General features: G+C 39.3%; 1 protein-coding gene across 1 annotated transcript in view; it reads left to right on the top strand.

Annotated features, from left to right (window-relative positions):
- Positions 1-18,628, top strand: part of LOC138351195 (A-kinase anchor protein 5-like) — a 37,878-nt gene extending 19,250 nt beyond the window's left edge. Inside the window, exons 2-3 of the mRNA XM_069302838.1 lie at positions 4,858-5,434; positions 18,170-18,628. Of these exons, the coding sequence (XP_069158939.1) occupies positions 4,858-5,434; positions 18,170-18,628 (1,036 nt within the window). The remainder of the gene's footprint in view (positions 1-4,857; positions 5,435-18,169) is intronic.
- The last annotated feature ends 841 nt before the right edge of the window (positions 18,629-19,469 follow it).

Raw genomic sequence — 19,469 nt, 5'->3', positions numbered from 1 at the left:
TGCTAATGTTTACATTATCTATCTGAAGCTGAATTGCATTTGTAGATTTGCATCCAAATAAAATGTAGTAGGTCTTTTCTATGTTAAGTGTTAGTTTATGGGTTGACATCCATAAGTGGACTTTTTTTAGTTCATTATTAACATTATTTAGTGTATGTGGGTTGGGGTTAGAGTAGATGAGGGTAGTATCATCAGCAAACAAAATAGGTTTCACAATGTTAGAGACATTAGGCAGATCATTGTTTATTTATTTATTTATTTATTTATATATATACAAGAAGGTACATTGGGTTTGTGAGAATACATTGGATAGTACAGTATTTACATTCTTGTAAAGCCACTAGTACGCGCAGCGTTTCGGGCAGGTCCTTAATCTAGCAGATAATTTTAAGTAGGTAATTTCAATCAGAATTGATAAATGAAAGATACATTACAAGAGAAAAATGAGATGAGAGAGATAAGTAAGTATATTAAAGCACATTGGTATATTAAAGCTCTGATTGATTACATTGACAGCTTGATTAGTAATTTAAACAAGATTAATAGACACCATACAGCAGATTGACAGCACATATAAGACAGCAATGATCACAATGGTAAAGATGTTCAGATTGGGTACATAAAGATTGGGAGACTGGGTAGCAAAAGATACAAATAAACAAGATTTATAAACACCATACAACAGATTGGCAGCACATATAAGAAAACAGCAATGATCACAATGGTAAAGATGTTCAAATTGGGAACATAAAGGTTGGGAGATTGGGTAGCAATTGATACAGTGCAATTTTAAGGCAAAAAGTGAAAAACTATGAAGATGAAATTAGGTACTTTTTAGTATTGATTTTGAATGATGTAAAAGTTGGACAGCTTTTCAATTCAGTAGGGAGTGAGTTCCATAAACTGGGTCCCTTTATTTGCATAGAGTGTTTACACAGATTAAGTTTAACTCTGGGGATATCAAAGAGATATTTATTTCTGGTGTGGTGATAATGGGTCCTATTACATCTGTCCAAGAAGAGTTTCAGACAAGGATTTGCATTTAAGAACAGGGTTTTGTAAATGTAGTTGACACAAGAGAATTTGTGGAGTGAGATTATGTTTAACATGTTTAGGGAGTTAAACAAGGGGGCTGTGTGTTGTCTGAAAGCAGAATTTGATATTATTCTGATAGCAGATTTTGGTGGATGATGATGGACTTGAGGTGGTTTGCAGTGATTGATGTATTGATGTATATAAGAAATAGGAGAGGTCCCAAAATGCTGCCCTGTGTCACTCCAACGGTTATTGGTAGAGTGGGAGAGGTTATATTATTGATAGTTACACATTGGAGTCTTTCACTAAGATAGGATTGGATATAGTCCAGTGCATGGCCTCGGATTCCATAATGAAGGAGTTTACGTAAGAGGTAATTGTGATTAACAGTATCAAAGGCCTTTCTCAGGTCAACGAAGAGTCCAATCGGAAACTCATTTTTGTCAAGGGCTGAGTAAATTATATCAAGAAGACTAATAATTGCATCGTTGGTACTCTTTTGGGAGCGGAAGTCAAACTGACAGGGGCTAAGAATGTCGAAATTTACGAGATAGGAGTAGAGCTGTTTGTAGATAATTTTTTCAAATATTTTTGATAGGATGGGTAGGTTCGATATTGGTCTATAATTGTTTATGTCTGCCGGATTACCTCCTTTATGATCTGGCGTTACTCTTGCTTTTTTAAGAATATCAGGGAAGGTATGACACTCAAGGGATTAGTTGAACAGCAGAGCTATAGGTGGCGCAAGGGCATGGGAGGCGCTCTTGTATACAATGGATGGTATTTCACTGATGTTCGCAGCTTTGGTTTTTAGTGAGTGTATGATGGACACAACATCTGTCGGGCTGACTGGTGAGAGGAGAAGAGAGTTTGGATAACTGCCTGAGAGATATGTGTTGATATGTGTCTGAGTCTGTGGGATTTTACTTGCAAGGTTAGCACCAACCGATGAAAAGAAGCTATTAAATTCATTTGCCATTTCTAAATCAGTTGACGGTGTAAAGCCATCCTTAGAGAGTGTTATCTGGTTGTGGGAGTGTTGTTTTGTTCCTTGGATATTAGAGATGGTATTCCATGTGCTTTTCATATTGCCTTTTGCTTCTTTGAATCTAGTCTCATAATATGGATACCTGGTTGATGGGGTTCTGGGAGTTCTTCTACCCCCCAAGCCCGGCCCGAGGCCAGGCTCGACTTGTGAGTCTGGTCCACTAGGCTGTTGCTTGGAGCGGCCCGCAGGGCCACATACCCACCACAGCCCGGTTGGTCCGGCACTCCTTGGAGGAATAAATCGAGTTTCCTCTTGAAAATGTCCACGGTTGTTCCAGCAATATTTCTTATGCTTGATGGGAGGGTGTTGAACAACCGTGGACCTCTGATGTTTATACGGTGTTCTCTGATTGTGACTATGGCACACCTGCTCTTCACTGGACCTCTGATGTTTATACAGTGTTCTCTGATTGTGCCTATGGCACCCCTGCTCTTCACTGGTTCTATTCTGCATTTGCTTCCATATCGTTCACTCCAGTACTGTGTAGATTTGGTACTTGGCCCTCCAGTATCTTCCAGGTGTATATTATTTGATATCTCTCTCGTCTTCTTTCTAGTGAGTACATTTGGAGGGCTTTGAGACGATCCCAATAATTTAGGTGCTTTATCGCGTCTATGCGTGCCGTATATGTTCTCTGTATTCCCTCTATTTCAGCAATCTCTCCTGCTCTGAAGGGGGAGGTGAGTACTGAGCAGTACTCAAGACGGGACAACACAAGTGACTTGAAGAGTACAACCATTGTGATGGGATCCCTGGATTTGAAAGTTCTCGTAATCCATCCTATCATTTTTCTGGCTGTCGCAATATTTGCTTGGTTATGCTCCTTAAACGTTAGGTCGTCAGACATTATTATTCCCAAATCTTTTACATGCTGTTTTCCTACTATGGGTACATTTGATTGTGTTTTATACCCTGTATTATGTTTAAGGTCCTCATTTTTACCGTACCTAAGTACCTGGAATTTACAACTGTTAAACATCATGTTATTTTCTGATGCCCAGTCGAAAACTTTATTAATATCAGCTTGAAGATTTTCAATGTCTTCAGCCGAGATAATTTTCATACTGATTTTTGTGTCATCTGCAAAGGATGATACGAAGCTGTGACTTGTATCTTTGTCTATATCTGATATGAGAATAAGGAAAAGCAGCGGTGCAAGGACTGTACCCTGAGGTACAGAGCTTTTAACTGCACTTGGACTAGATTTTATATGGTTGACCGTTATTCGCTGAGTCCTGTTTGACAGAAAACTGAGTATCCAGCGTCCTACTTTACCGGTTATTCCCATTGACTTCATTTTGTGTGCTATCACGCAATGGTCACATTTATCGAAAGCCTTTGCGAAGTCCGTGTATATCACATCAGCATTCTGTTTTTCTTTTAATGCCTCAGTGACTTTGTCGTAGTGCTCAAGTAGCTGTAAAAGGCACGATCTTCCCGCTCGAAATCCATGTTGGCCTGGGTTGTGAAGGTCATTGTTCTCCATGAAATTGGTGACCTGACTCCTAATCACTCTCTCAAATACTTTTATGATGTGCGATGTTAGTGCAACTGGTCTATAATTCTTTGCCAATGCTTTGCTCCCTCCCTTGTGTAGAGGGGCTATGTCTGCTACTTTAAGTGCATCTGGTATCTCCCCCGTGTCCAAGCTCTTCCTCCACACTATACTGAGTGCCTGTGCTACCGGCACTTTGCATTTCTTTATAAATATTGAATTCCATGAGTCTGGACCTGGGGCCGAGTGCATGGGCATGTTTTCAATTTCTCTTTCAAAATTTAGTGCACTCGTGTTGATATCAGTTATATTTACAGGGGTTTGAATATCCCGCATAAAGAAATTGTCTGGATCTTCCACATTCATGTTGTTTATTGGAGTGCTAAACATGTCCTCATACTGCTTTTTTAGGATTTCACTAATTTCTTTGTCATCCTCCGTGTATGAACCTTCACTTGTACGAAATTAGAAACCTTTCATATGAAGAAAGATCAACAAAGCTTAAATTGCATTCACTGGAAAGGCGAAGAGTTAGGGGTTGACATGATAGAGGTTTACAAGTGGATGAATGGACATAACAAAGGAGATATTAATAGGATATTAAAAGTATCAACACAAGACAGAACACGAAACAATGGGTATAAATTGGATTAGTTTAGATTTAGGAAAGACTTGGGTAAATACTGGTTCGGTAACAGGGTTGTTGATTTGTGGAACCAATTACCGCATAACGTGGTGGAGGTGGGGTCCCTCGATTGTTTCAAGCGCGGGTTGGACAATTATATGAGTGGGATTGGGCGGTTATAGAGAGGAGCTGCCTCGTATGGGCCTATAGGCCTTCTGCAGTTACCTTTGTTCTAATGTTCTTACGTTCTTATCGCTGGGTTTATGTCTCGCTAAATTTTAAGTCCACCGTTCCCTGATCAATTTTGCTGTTTCGAGTTCAATTAAGATGAATGAGTTTCGTTGCTTTATGACCAAATCATAACATACGCTACTGTAATTTTCCTTAATGTTTCAGATTAACGAGATTTTTTAATGAGCAAACTTTTGGGGGAAATAATATAAACTTTATTATACCTTATTTATTGCAAATATTGTGAAATTATACATTGTAAGTATGTGGCATATATGTGACTATCAAGCATGAAATACATTAACAAATTTGGTCAGAGGACACGAGAGACAGGACAGGCTGCCGAAACGTGGAGCAGCCTGCCTCTTAGTAAAGCAGGCTGCATTTTTCTCACTGAAGCAGTCTGCGTTTTTCCCACTGTAGCAGGCTGCACGTCAATCTGGAAAATCATATCACAAAAGCAGGCCTGTCACTGAATCAAACTGATTGCGACTCGCTGAGTCAGGCTGACTGCGACTCGCTGAATCAGGCTGAATGCGACTCGCTGAAGCAGACTAAATGCGACTCGCTGAAGCAGACTAAATGCGACTCGCTGAAGCAGACTGAATACGACTCTCTGAAGAAGGCTGAATGCGACTCTCTGAAGCAGGCTGAATGCGACTCTCTGAAGCAGGCTGAATGCGACTCTCTGATGCAGGCTGAATATAACTCACTGACGAGGTCTGGGCCCAACGTACTGAAACAGGCTGGACGCATCTCCCTGAAGCAGGCTGGACATAACTTACTGACGAGGTCTGGGCTAAACTTAATGAAGCAGGCTGAACGTATCTCCCTGAAGCAGGCTGGACATAACTTACTGACGCAGTCCGGGCCAAACTTACTGAAACAGGCTGGACGCTTCTCCATGAAGCAGGCTGGACGTATCTCCCTGAAGCAGGCTGGACATAACTTACTGACGAAGTCTGGGCCCAACTTACTGAAGCAGGCTGGACACGTGCCTGTACGTAACTTATTGGAGCAGGCCGGAAGCAACCTACTGAAGTAGCTTCAACAGAATCTACCGAAACAGCCTGCACGTAATTGAATGAAGATGGAACGTAGCGTACTGAAGCATGGTTGACGCATCTCACTGAAGTAGGTTGAAAGTATCTGCCTGAAGCAGGCCGGACGTAAGACTGCACGTCTCTCACTGAAGCAGGCTGGACGCAAGGTTCCATGAGTCGAGTTGAACCTCAAGCCTGACCGTCACTTGGCCAAGAAGGCTAAACTAAGAGGGACTGAGTGCCAGTTGGACTTGATGTTATATAATCAAGACCACCACACTCTGAACAGTCACGTGAACAGTTTCCTAGAACACACAAACACAGGAAACTGTACAAGGCCTTTTTTGTCACATTCGAGGCTCCTGTTTTAAATTCCTCCCAAACTCTTGCATATATTTGTCTAACCTAAGCTTAAAATAATCTAGTAATACCTGGGAAATTTAATACCACTTATTATCTTACTGCATAGTTTGTTCCAAAGATCAAATCTGGTACACATAATTTTAGTCTAGTCAACATAATTTAGCCACGTTATTGTGACTCATCGCCTGCATCAACCATCTACTTCCAACCCAGAATTTGCCCCAGAACTTTCCTGAATCTTGAATTAATAAGAACATAATAAAATAAGAACTTATAAAATAGGAACACAATAAAATAAGAACATAAGAACATACGTAAGAACATTTAACATCCTTCACTGGACGCTTTTTCACTAAATTCTAGTGAATTTAAATCCATTCTGTAGTATGTTATTAATTTGTGTCTCCCTGTTATTTATCACCAATTTTACAATATTATTTTTCCCAGTTGGTTCCTTAATGTGTTGCTTAAGGAACCAATCGTCATTAGGGTATGGTATTGTGGGTGCTATATTATGTTGGATTAAGGCATGGCTATACCAAAGGAAATAAACATAAGAACATAAGAACAAAGGTAACTGCAGAAGGCCTATTGGCCCATACGAGGCAGCTCCTATTCTATAACCACCCAATCCCACTCATATACTTGTCCAACCCGTGCTTGAAACAATCGAGGGACCCCACCTCCACAATGTTACGCGGCAATTGGTTCCACAAATCAACAACCCTGTTACTGAACCAGTATTTACCCAAGTCTTTCCTAAATCTAAACTTATCCAATTTATATCCATTGTTTCGTGTTCTGTCCTGTGTTGATACTTTTAATACCCTATTAATATCCCCCCGGTTATGTCCATTCATCCACTTGTAAACCTCTATCATGTCACCCCTAACTCTTCGCCTTTCCAGTGAATGCAACTTAAGCTTTGTTAATCTTTCTTCATATGAAAGATTTCTAATTTGGGGAATTAACTTAGTCATCCTACGCTGGACACGTTCAAGTGAATTTATATCCATTCTATAATATGGCGACCAAAACTGAACTGCATAATCTAAATGGGGCCTAACTAGAGCAAGATATAGCTTGAGAACCACACCAGGTGTCTTGTTACTAACGCTGCGATTAATAAATCCAAGTGTCCGATTTGCCTTATTACGAACATTTATGCATTGATCCTTTTGTTTTAAATTCTTACTAATCATAACTCCCAGATCCCTTTCGCAATCCGACTTCGCAATCTCAACACCATCTAGCTCGTATCTTGTAACTCTATCATCATTACCTAACCTCAGAACTTTACATTTATCAGCATTAAACTGCATCTGCCAATCCTTTGACCATTTCAAAACCCTATCTAGATCAACTTGAAGTGATAGTGAGTCCTCCTCCGAATTAATTTCCCTACCGATTTTCGTATCATCGGCAAATTTGCAAATGTTGCTACTCAAACCTGAATCTAAATCATTTATATATATTATAAACAACAGAGGTCCCAGGACAGAGCCTTGAGGCACTCCACTTACAACATTTTCCCACTCTGACTTGATTCCATTTATACTAATTCTCTGTTTCCTTTGGTATAGCCATGCCCTAATCCAGCTTAATATAGCACCCCCAATACCATGAGACTCTATTTTTTTAATCAGTCTTTCATGTGGCACTGTATCAAAAGCTTTGCTAAAGTCAAGGTATACAACATCGCAATCCTTACCACTATCAACTGCCTCAACAATGCTAGAATAAAAAGATAACAAATTTGTTAAACATGAACGGCCATTTATAAAACCATGTTGCGACTCAATTATTAATTTATGTTTTTCAAGATGAAGACGAATTTTATTTGCTATTATAGATTCGAGTAACTTTCCCACAATAGACGTTAGGCTAATTGGTCGATAGTTAGACGCAAGTGATCTATCTCCTTTCTTAAAAACTGGTATCACATTAGCAACTTTCCAAAACTCTGGCACTCTGCCTGACTCTATTGATTTATTAAATATGGTTGACAGTGGGTCACAAAGCTCCTCTTTGCATTCTTTAAGCACCCTAGCAAACACTTCATCCGGCCCTGGGGATTTGTTTGGTTTGAGTTTTACTATTTGTTTAAGAACATCCTCCCTGGTAACTGCTAAACTCGTCAACCTGTCCTCGTCCCCACCCACATAGACTTGTTCGGCTGAAGGCATATTGTTAAGTTCCTCTTTAGTAAATACAGATACAAAATATTTATTAAAAATACTACTCATCTCTTCATCACTATCTGTTATTTGACCTGTCTCAGTTTTTAATGGACCTATCCTTTCCCTAGTCTTAGTACGATATAACTGAAAAAACCCTTTAGGATTTGTCTTTGCTTGCCCTGCTATGCGAACTTCATAGTTTCTTTTTGCTTTCCTTATCTCTTTTTTAACATTTCTAACCAGTTGTACGAATTCCTGTTCTAAAGTGACCTCCCCATTTTTAATCCTTTTGTACCAAGCTCTCTTTTTACCTATAAGGTTCTTCAAATTCTTTGTTATCCACTTTGGGTCATTAGTATACGATCTATTCAATTTGTATGGTATACTACGTTCCTGTGCTTTGTTTAGAATATTCTTAAATAAGTTATATATTGAATCCACATCGAAATCCCCATTTAAGTCACCTATCGCTGGGTTCATGTCTCGCTCCAAGACCGGCCCACACCCCATACCCAAGCCTTTCCAATCAATTTGACCCAAAAAATTTCTTAGGCTATTAAAATCAGCTTTTCGAAAATCTGGCACTTTAACAGAATTTTCTCCTACTGGTCTATTCCATTCTATGCTAAATCTAATTTCTTTGTGATCACTGCTCCCTAGCTCACTCCCTATTTCGATGTCATTAATTTGCGTTTCCCTGTTAGTTAACACTAAATCTAAAATATTATTTTCCCGTGTTGGTTCCTTAATGTGTTGCGTAAGAAAGCAATCGTCAATTAATTCTAGAAAATCTTCTGCTTCACTATTCCCTGTTTTGTTCAACCAGTTTATTCCGCTAAAATTAAAGTCACCCATGACATAAATACTGTTAGATCTAGATGCTCTAGATATTTCATCCCATAGATGCTTTGCTTCCATTCTGTCTAAATTTGGTGGCCTATATATTACTCCTATTATAATATTATTAGCTTTTTCGTTTAATTCAATCCAAATAGTTTCTGTGTGTGGCTCTGTTTTGATTCCCTCTTTGAGACTACATTTCAAATTGTCCCTATAAAGAGTTAGTATACATAAGAAGATGGCAACTGCAGAAGGCCCATACGAGAAAGCTCCTATCCATAACAATTGCCGCGTAACATTGTGGAGGTGGGGGTCCCTCGATTGTTTCAAGCATGGGTTGGACATGTATATGAGTGGGATTGGGTGGTTATAAATAGGAGCTGCCTCGTATAGGCCAACAGGCCTTCTGCAGTTGCCTTTGTTCTTATATAACCACCCAATCCCACTCATATACATGTCCAACCCGCGCTTGAAACAATCGAGGGACCCCACTTCCACCACATTACGCGGTAATTGGTTCCACAAATCCTGTTACCGAACAGGATTACGCGGTAATTGGTTCCACCCTGTTACCGAACCAGTATTTACCCAGGTCTTTCCTAAATCTAAATTTATCCAATTAATACCCATTGTTTCGTGTTCTGTCTTGTGTTGATACTTTTAATACCCTAGAAATATCCCCTTTGTTGTGTCCATTCATCCACTTGTAAACCATTTTATCATGTCACCCCTAACTCTTCGCCTTTCCAGTGAATGCAATTTAAGCTTTGTTAATCTTTCTTCATATGAAAGATTTCTAATTTGGGGAATTAACTTAGTCATCCTACACTGGACACGTTCAAGTGAATTTATATCCATTCTATAGTACGGCGACCAAAACTGAACTGCATAATCTAAATGGGGCCTAACCAGAGCAAGGTATAGCTGAAGAACCACACCAGGTGTCTTGTTACTAACGCTTCGATTAATAAATCCCAGTGTCCTATTTGCCTTATTACGAACATTCATGCATTGATCCTTTTGTTTTAAATTCTTACTAATCATAACTCCCAGATCCCTTTCGCAATCCGACTTCGCAATCCGTCTAGCTCGTATCTTGTAACTCTATCATCATTACCTAGCCTCAGAACTTTACATTTATCAGCATTAAACTGCATCTGCCAATCCTTTTGATCATTTCAAAATCGTATTTAGATCAACTTGAAGAGATAGTGAGTCTTCTTCCGTGTTAATTTCCCTACCGATTTTTGTATCATCTGCAAATTTGCAAATGTTGCTACTCAAACCTGAATCTAAATCATTTATATATATTATAAACAACAGAGGTCCCAGGTATAAATATGGTTAAGTCAGACTTGGAAAATGTTGTAAGTGGAGTGCCTCAAGGATCTGTCCTGGGAGTTCTGTTATTGATAAAATATATATAAGTGATTTAGATTCAGGTTTGAGCAGCAACATTTGCAAATTTGCCGATGATACAAAAATTGAGAGAGAAATTAACACAGAAGAAGACTCACAATCACTTCAAGTTGATCTAAATAGGGTTTTGAAATGGTCAAAGGATTGGCAGATGCAGTTTAATGCTAATAAATGTAAAGTTTTGAGGCTAGGTAATGATGATAGAGTTACAAGATACGAGCTAGATGGTATTGAGATTGCGACGTTGAATTGCGAAAGGGATCTGGGAGTTATGATAAGTAAGAATTTAAAACAAAAGGATCAATGCATAAATGATCGTAATAAGGCAAATAGGACACTGGGATTTATTAATCGAAGCGTTAGTAACAAGACACCTGGTGTTGTTCTTCAACTATATCTTGCTCTGGTTAAACCCCATAAGAACATAAGAACATAAGAACAAAGGTAACTGCAGAAGGCCTATTGGCCCATACGAGGCAGCTCCTATTCTATAACCACCCAATCCCACTCATATACTTGTCCAACCCGCGCTTGAAACAATCGATGGACCCCACCTCCACCACGTTACGCGGCAATTGGTTCCACAAATCTACAACCCTGTTACTGAACCAGTATTTACCCAAGTCTTTCCTAAATCTAAACTTATCCAATTTATACCCATTGTTTCGTGTTCTGTCCTGTGTTGATACTTTTAATACCCTATTAATATCCCCCTTGTTATGTCCATTCACCCACTTGTAAACCTCTATCATGTCGCCCCTAACTCTTCGCCTTTCCAGTGAATGCAACTTAAGCTTTGTTAATCTTTCTTCATATGAAAGATTTCTAATTTGGGGAATTAACTTAGTCATCCTACGCTGGACACGTTCAAGTGAATTTATATCCATTCTATAATATGGCGACCAAAACTGAACTGCATAATCTAAATGGGGCCTAACTAGAGCAAGATATAGCTTAAGAACCACACCAGGTGTCTTGTTACTAACGCTGCGATTAATAAATCCAAGTGTCCGATTTGCCTTATTACGAACATTTATGCATTGATCCTTTTGTTTTAAATTCTTACTAATCATAACTCCCAGATCCCTTTCGCAATCCGACTTCGCAATCACAACACTATCTAGCTCGTATCTTGTAACTCTATCATCATTACCTAACCTCAGAACTTTACATTTATCAGCATTAAACTGCATCTGCCAATCCTTTGACCATTTCAAAACCCTATCTAGATCAACTTGAAGTGATAGTGAGTCCTCCTCCGAATTAATTTCCCTACCGATTTTCGTATCATCGGCAAATTTGCAAATGTTGCTACTCAAACCTGAATCTAAATCATTTATATATATTATAAACAACAGAGGTCCCAGGACAGAGCCTTGAGGCACTCCACTTACAACATTTTCCCACTCTGACTTGATTCCATTTATACTAACTCTCTGTTTCCTTTGGTATAGCCATGCCCTAATCCAGCTTAATATAGCACCCCCAATACCATGAGACTCCATCTTTTTAATCAGTCTTTCATGTGGCACTGTATCAAAAGCCAAGGTATACAACATCGCAATCCTTACCACTATCAACTGCCTCAACAATGCTAGAATAAAAAGATAACAAATTTGTTAAACATGAACGGCCATTTATAAAACCATGTTGCGACTCAATTATTAATTTATGTTTTTCAAGATGAAGACGAATTTTATTTGCTATTATGGATTCGAGTAACTTTCCCACAATAGACGTTAGGCTAATTGGTCGATAGTTAGACGCAAGTGATCTATCTCCTTTCTTAAAAACTGGTATCACATTAGCAACTTTCCAAAACTCTGGCACTCTGCCTGACTCTATTGATTTATTAAATATGGTTGACAGTGGGTCACAAAGCTCCTCTTTGCATTCTTTAAGCACCCTGGCAAACACTTCATCCGGCCCTGGGGATTTGTTTGGTTTGAGTTTTACTATTTGTTTAAGAACATCCTCCCTGGTAACTGCTAAACTCGTCAACCTGTCCTCGTCCCCACCCACATAGACTTGTTCGGCTGAAGGCATATTGTTAAGTTCCTCTTTAGTAAATACAGATACAAAATATTTATTAAAAATACTACTCATCTCTTCATCACTATCTGTTATTTGACCTGTCTCAGTTTTTAATGGACCTATCCTTTCCCTAGTCTTAGTACGATATAACTGAAAAAACCCTTTTAGATTATGCAGTTCAGTTTTGGTCGCCGTACTATAGAATGGATATAAATTCACTTGAACGTGTCCAGCGTAAGATGACTAACTTAATTCTCCAAATTAGAAACCTTTCATATGAAGAAAGATCAACAAAGCTTAAATTGCATTCACTGGAATGGCGAAAAGTTAGGGGTGACATGATAGAGGTTTACAAGTGGATGAATGGACATAACAAAGGAGATATTAATAGGATATTAAAAGTATCAACACAAGACTGAACACGAAACAATGGGTATAAATTGGATAAGTTTAGATTTAGGAAAGACTTGGGTAAATACTGGTTCGGTAACAGGGTTGTTGATTTCTGGAACCATGAATTACCGCATAACGTGGTGGAGGTGGGGTCCCTCGATTGTTTCAAGCGCGGGTTGGACAATTATATGAGTGGGATTGGGCGGTTATAGATAGGAGCTGCCTCGTATGGGCCAATAGGCCTTCTGCAGTTACTTTTGTTCTAATATTCTTACGTTCTTATCGCTGGGTTTATGTCTCGCTAAATTTTAAGTCCACCGTTCCCTGATCAATTTTGCTGTTTCGAGTTCAATTAAGATGAATGAGTTTCGTTGCTTTATGACCAAATCATAACAAACGCTACTGTAATTTTCCTTAATGTTTCAGATTAACGAGATTTTTTAATGAGCAAACTTTTGGGGGAAATAATATAAGCTTTATTATACCTTATTTATTGCAAATATTGTGAAATTATACATTGTAAGTATGTGGCATATATGTGACTATCAAGCATGAAATACATTAACAAATTTGGCCAGAGGACACGAGAGACAGGACAGGCTGCCGAAACGTGGAGCAGCCTGCCTCTTAGTGAAGCAGGCTGCATTTTTCTCACTGAAGCAGTCTGCGTTTTTCCCACTGAAACAGGCTGATTTTTTTCCACTGAAGCAGGCTCCATTTTCCCACTGTAGCAGGCTGCACGTCAATCTGGAAAATCATATCACAAAAGCAGGCCTGTCACTGAATCAGACTGATTGCGACTCGCTGAGTCAGGCTGACTGCGACTCGCTGAATCAGGCTGAATGCGATTCGCTGAAGCAGACTAAATGCGACTCGCTGAAGCAGACTGAATGCGACTCTCTGAAGAAGGGACTCTATCTATCTTCATTACCTAGCCTCAGAACTTTACATTTATCAGCATTAAACTGCATCTGCCAATCCTTTGATCATTTCAAAATCCTATTTAGATCAACTTGAAGAGATAGTGAGTCTTCTTCCGTGTTAATTTCCCTACCGATTTTTGTATCATCTGCAAATTTGCAAATGTTGCTACTCAAACCTGAATCTAAATCATTTATATATATTATAAACAACAGAGGTCCCAGGTATAAATATGGTTAAGTCAGACTTGGAAAATGTAAGTGGAGTGCCTCAAGGATCTGTCCTGGGAGTTCTGTTATTGATAAAATATATATAAGTGATTTAGATTCAGGTTTGAGCAGCAACATTTGCAAATTTGCCGATGATACAAAAATTGGGAGAGAAATTAACACAGAAGAAGACTCACAATCACTTCAAGTTGATCTAAATAGGGTTTTGAAATGGTCAAAGGATTGGCAGATGCAGTTTAATGCTAATAAATGTAAAGTTTTGAGGCTAGGTAATGATGATAGAGTTACAAGATACGAGCTAGATGGTGTTGAGATTGCGACGTCGAATTGCGAAAGGGATCTGGGAGTTATGATAAGTAAGAATTTAAAACAAAAGGATCAATGCATAAATGTTCGTAATAAGGCAAATAGGACACTGGGATTTATTAATCGAAGCGTTAGTAACCAGACACCTGGTGTTGTTCTTCAACTATATAAGAACATAAGAACATAAGAACAAAGGCAACTGCAGAAGGCCTATTGGCCCATACGAGGCAGCTCCTATTCTATAACCACCCAATCCCACTCATATACTTGTCCAACCCGTGCTTGAAACAATCGAGGGACCCCACCTCCACAATGTTACGCGGCAATTGGTTCCACAAATCAACAACCCTGTTACTGAACCAGTATTTACCCAAGTCTTTCCTAAATCTAAACTTATCCAATTTATATCCATTGTTTCGTGTTCTGTCCTGTGTTGATACTTTTAATACCCTATTAATATCCCCCCGGTTATGTCCATTCATCCACTTGTAAACCTCTATCATGTCACCCCTAACTCTTCGCCTTTCCAGTGAATGCAACTTAAGTTTTGTTAATCTTTCTTCATATGAAAGATTTCTAATTTGGGGAATTAACTTAGTCATCCTACGCTGGACACGTTCAAGTGAATTTATATCCATTCTATAATATGGCGACCAAAACTGAACTGCATAATCTAAATGGGGCCTAACTAGAGCAAGATATAGCTTGAGAACCACACCAGGTGTCTTGTTACTAACGCTGCGATTAATAAATCCAAGTGTCCGATTTGCCTTATTACGAACATTTATGCATTGATCCTTTTGTTTTAAATTCTTACTAATCATAACTCCCAGATCCCTTTCGCAATCCGACTTCGCAATCACAACACCATCTAGCTCGTATCTTGTAACTCTATCATCATTACCTAACCTCAGAACTTTACATTTATCAGCATTAAACTGCATTTGCCAATCCTTTGACCATTTCAAAACCCTATCTAGATCAACTTGAAGTGATAGTGAGTCCTCCTCCGAATTAATTTCCCTACCGATTTTCGTATCATCGGCAAATTTGCAAATGTTGCTACTCAAACCTGAATCTAAATCATTTATATATATTATAAACAACAGAGGTCCCAGGACAGAGCCTTGAGGCACTCCACTTACAACATTTTCCCACTCTGACTTGATTCCATTTATACTAACTCTCTGTTTCCTTTGGTATAGCCATGCCCTAATCCAGCTTAATATAGCACCCCCAATACCATGAGACTCTATTTTTTTAATCAGTCTTTCATGTGGCACTGTATCAAAAGCTTTGCTAAAGTCAAGGTATACAACATCGCAATCCTTACCACTATCAACTGCCTCAACAATGCTAGAATAAAAAGATAACAAATTTGTTAAACATGAACGGCCATTTATAAAACCATGTTGCGACTCAATTATTAATTTATGTTTTTCAAGATGAAGACGAATTTTATTTGCTATTATAGATTCGAGTAACTTTCCCACAATAGACGTTAGGCTAATTGGTCGATAGTTAGACGCAAGTGATCTATCTCCTTTCTTAAAAACTGGTATCACATTAGCAACTTTCCAAAACTCTGGCACTCTGCCTGACTCTATTGATTTATTAAATATGGTTGACAGTGGGTCACAAAGCTCCTCTTTGCATTCTTTAAGCACCCTAGCAAACACTTCATCCGGCCCTGGGGATTTGTTTGGTTTGAGTTTTACTATTTGTTTAAGAACATCCTCCCTGGTAACTGCTAAACTCGTCAACCTGTCCTCGTCCCCACCCACATAGACTTGTTCGGCTGAAGGCATATTGTTAAGTTCCTCTTTAGTAAATACAGATACAAAATATTTATTAAAAATACTACTCATCTCTTCATCACTATCTGTTATTTGACCTGTCTCAGTTTTTAATGGACCTATCCTTTCCCTAGTCTTAGTACGATATAACTGAAAAAACCCTTTAGGATTTGTCTTTGCTTGCCCTGCTATGCGAACTTCATAGTTTCTTTTTGCTTTCCTTATCTCTTTTTTAACATTTCTAACCAGTTGTACGAATTCCTGTTCTAAAGTGACCTCCCCATTTTTAATCCTTTTGTACCAAGCTCTCTTTTTACCTATAAGGTTCTTCAAATTCTTTGTTATCCACTTTGGGTCATTAGTATACGATCTATTCAATTTGTATGGTATACTACGTTCCTGTGCTTTGTTTAGAATATTCTTAAATAAGTTATATATTGAATCCACATCGAAATCCCCATTTAAGTCACCTATCGCTGGGTTCATGTCTCGCTCCAAGACCGGCCCACACCCCATACCCAAGCCTTTCCAATCAATTTGACCCAAAAAATTTCTTAGGCTATTAAAATCAGCTTTTCGAAAATCTGGCACTTTAACAGAATTTTCTCCTACTGGTCTATTCCATTCTATGCTAAATCTGATTTCTTTGTGATCACTGCTCCCTAGCTCACTCCCTATTTCGATGTCATTAATTTGCGTTTCCCTGTTAGTTAACACTAAATCTAAAATATTATTTTCCCGTGTTGGTTCCTTAATGTGTTGCGTAAGAAAGCAATCGTCAATTAATTCTAGAAAATCTTCTGCTTCACTATTCCCTGTTTTGTTCAACCAGTTTATTCCGCTAAAATTAAAGTCACCCATGACATAAATACTGTTAGATCTAGATGCTCTAGATATTTCATCCCATAGATGCTTTGCTTCCATTCTGTCTAAATTTGGTGGCCTATATATTACTCCTATTATAATATTATTAGCTTTTTCGTTTAATTCAATCCAAATAGTTTCTGTGTGTGGCTCTGTTTTGATTCCCTCTTTGAGACTACATTTCAAATTGTCCCTAACATATATGGCTACTCCACCTCCTCGTCTAATATATCTATCTGTGTGAAATAGTTTAAATCCATATATTTGATATTCAGCTAATAGTTCTCTATTTTCTACATTCATCCACGTTTCGGTAAGTGCAATAATATCTATTTTTTCTGTGCAGACAAGAGCATTTAATTCGTTAATTTTATTTCTTAGACTTCTAATATCTTGCTCTGGTTAAACCCCATTTAGATTATGCAGTTCAGTTTTGGTCGCCGTACTATAGAATGGATATAAATTCACTTGAACGTGTCCAGCGTAAGATGACTAACTTAATTCTCCAAATTAGAAACCTTTCATATGAAGAAAGATCAACAAAGCTTAAATTGCATTCACTGGAAAGGCGAAAAGTTAGGGGTGACATGATAGAGGTTTACAAGTGGATGAATGGACATAACAAAGGCGATATTAATAGGATATTAAAAGTATCAACACAAGACTGAACACGAAACAATGGGTATAAATTGGATAAGTTTAGATTTAGGAAAGACTTGGGTAAATACTGGTTCGGTAACAGGGTTGTTGATTTGTGGAACCATGAATTACCGCATAACGTGGGGTGGAGGTGGGGTCCCTCGATTGTTTCAAGCGCGGGTTGGACAATCATATGAGTGGGATTGGGCGGTTATAGATAGGAGCTGCCTCGTATGGGCCAATAGGCCTTCTGCAGTTACCTTTGTTCTAATATTCTTACGTTCTTATCGCTGGGTTTATGTCTCGCTAAATTTTAAGTCCACCGTTCCCTGATCAATTTTGCTGTTTCGAGTTCGAATGAGTTTCGTTGCTTTATGACCAAATCATAACATACGCTACTGTAATTTTCCTTAATGTTTCAGATTAACGAGATTTTTTAATGAGCAAACTTTTGGGGGAAATAATATAAGCTTTATTATACCTTATTTATTGCAAATATTGTGAAATTATACATTGTAAGTATGTGGCATATATGTGACTATCAAGCATGAAATACATTAACAAATTTGGCCAGAGGACACGAGAGACAGGACAGGCTGCCGAAACGTGGAGCAGCCTGCCTCTTAGTGAAGCAGGCTGCATTTTTCTCACTGAAGCAGTCTGCGTTTTTCCCACTGAAACAGGCTGATTTTTTTCTACTGAAGCAGGCTCCATTTTCCCACTGTAGCAGGCTACACGTCAATCTGGAAAATGTCTATCATATCAAAAAAGCAGGCCTGTCACTGAATCAGGCTGACTGCGACTCGCTGAATCAGACTGAATGCGACTCGCTGAAGCAGACTAAATGCGACTCGCTGAAGCAGACTGAATGCGACTCTCTGAAGAAGGCTGAATGCGACTCTCTGAAGCAGGCTGAATGCGACTCTCTGAAGCAGGCTAAATGCGACTCTCTTAAGCAGGCTGAATGCGACTCTCTGAAGCAGGCTGAATATAACTCACTGACGAGGTCTGGGCCCAACGTACTGAAACAGGCTGGACGCATCTCCCTGAAGCAGGCTGGACATAACTTAATGGCGAGGTCTGGGCCAAACGTAATGAAGCAGGCTGGACGCATATCCCTGAAGCAGGCTGGACGCATATCCCTGAAGCAGACTGAACATAACTGACGAGGTCTGGGCTAAACTTAATGAAGCAGGCTGAACGTATCTCCCTGAAGCAGGCTGGACATAACTTACTGACGCAGTCCGGGCCAAACTTACTGAAGCAGGCTGGACGTATCTCCCTGAAGCAGGCTGGACATAACTTACTGACGAAGTCTGGGCCCAACTTACTGAAGCAGGCTGGACACGTGCCTGTACGTAACTTATTGGAGCAGGCCGGAAACAATCTACTGAAGTAGCTTCAACAGAATCTACCGAAACAGCCTGCACGTAATTGAATGAAGATGGAACGTAGCGTACTGAAGCATGGTTGACGCATCTCACTGAAGTAGGTTGAAAGTATCTGCCTGAAGCAGGCCGGACGTAAGACTGCACGTCTCTCACTGAAGCAGGCTGGACGCAAGGTTCCATGAGTCGAGTTGAACCTCAAGCCTGACCGTCACTTGGCCAAGAAGGCTAAACTAAGAGGGACTGAGTGCCATTGATGAAGATTAAGCCACCCAAAAGGTGGCACGGGCATGAATAGCCCGTTAGTGGTGGCCCTTTTAAGCCATTACCAGTATCAAGAGCTGATACTGGAGATCTGTGGAGGTGCGAATGCACCCTGCATGACGGGAGATGTCTCCCTTACGAATGTGTTTTAAGATGAAGATGAAGCAACCCAAAAGGTGGCACGGGCATAAATAGCCCGTAAGTGGTGGCCATTTTAAGCCATTACCAGTATCAAGAGCTAATACTGGAGATCTGTGGAGGAGCGAATGCACCCTGCATGACGGGAGATGTCTCCCTTGTGAATGTGTTAAGATGAAGATGAAGCCACCCAAAAGGTGGCACGGGCATAAATAGC

This window comes from Procambarus clarkii, chromosome 48 (genome assembly GCF_040958095.1).
Source record: "Procambarus clarkii isolate CNS0578487 chromosome 48, FALCON_Pclarkii_2.0, whole genome shotgun sequence".
Taxonomy (NCBI): Eukaryota; Metazoa; Arthropoda; class Malacostraca; order Decapoda; family Cambaridae; genus Procambarus; species Procambarus clarkii.
This window is presented reverse-complemented; position numbering and strand designations above follow the sequence as displayed.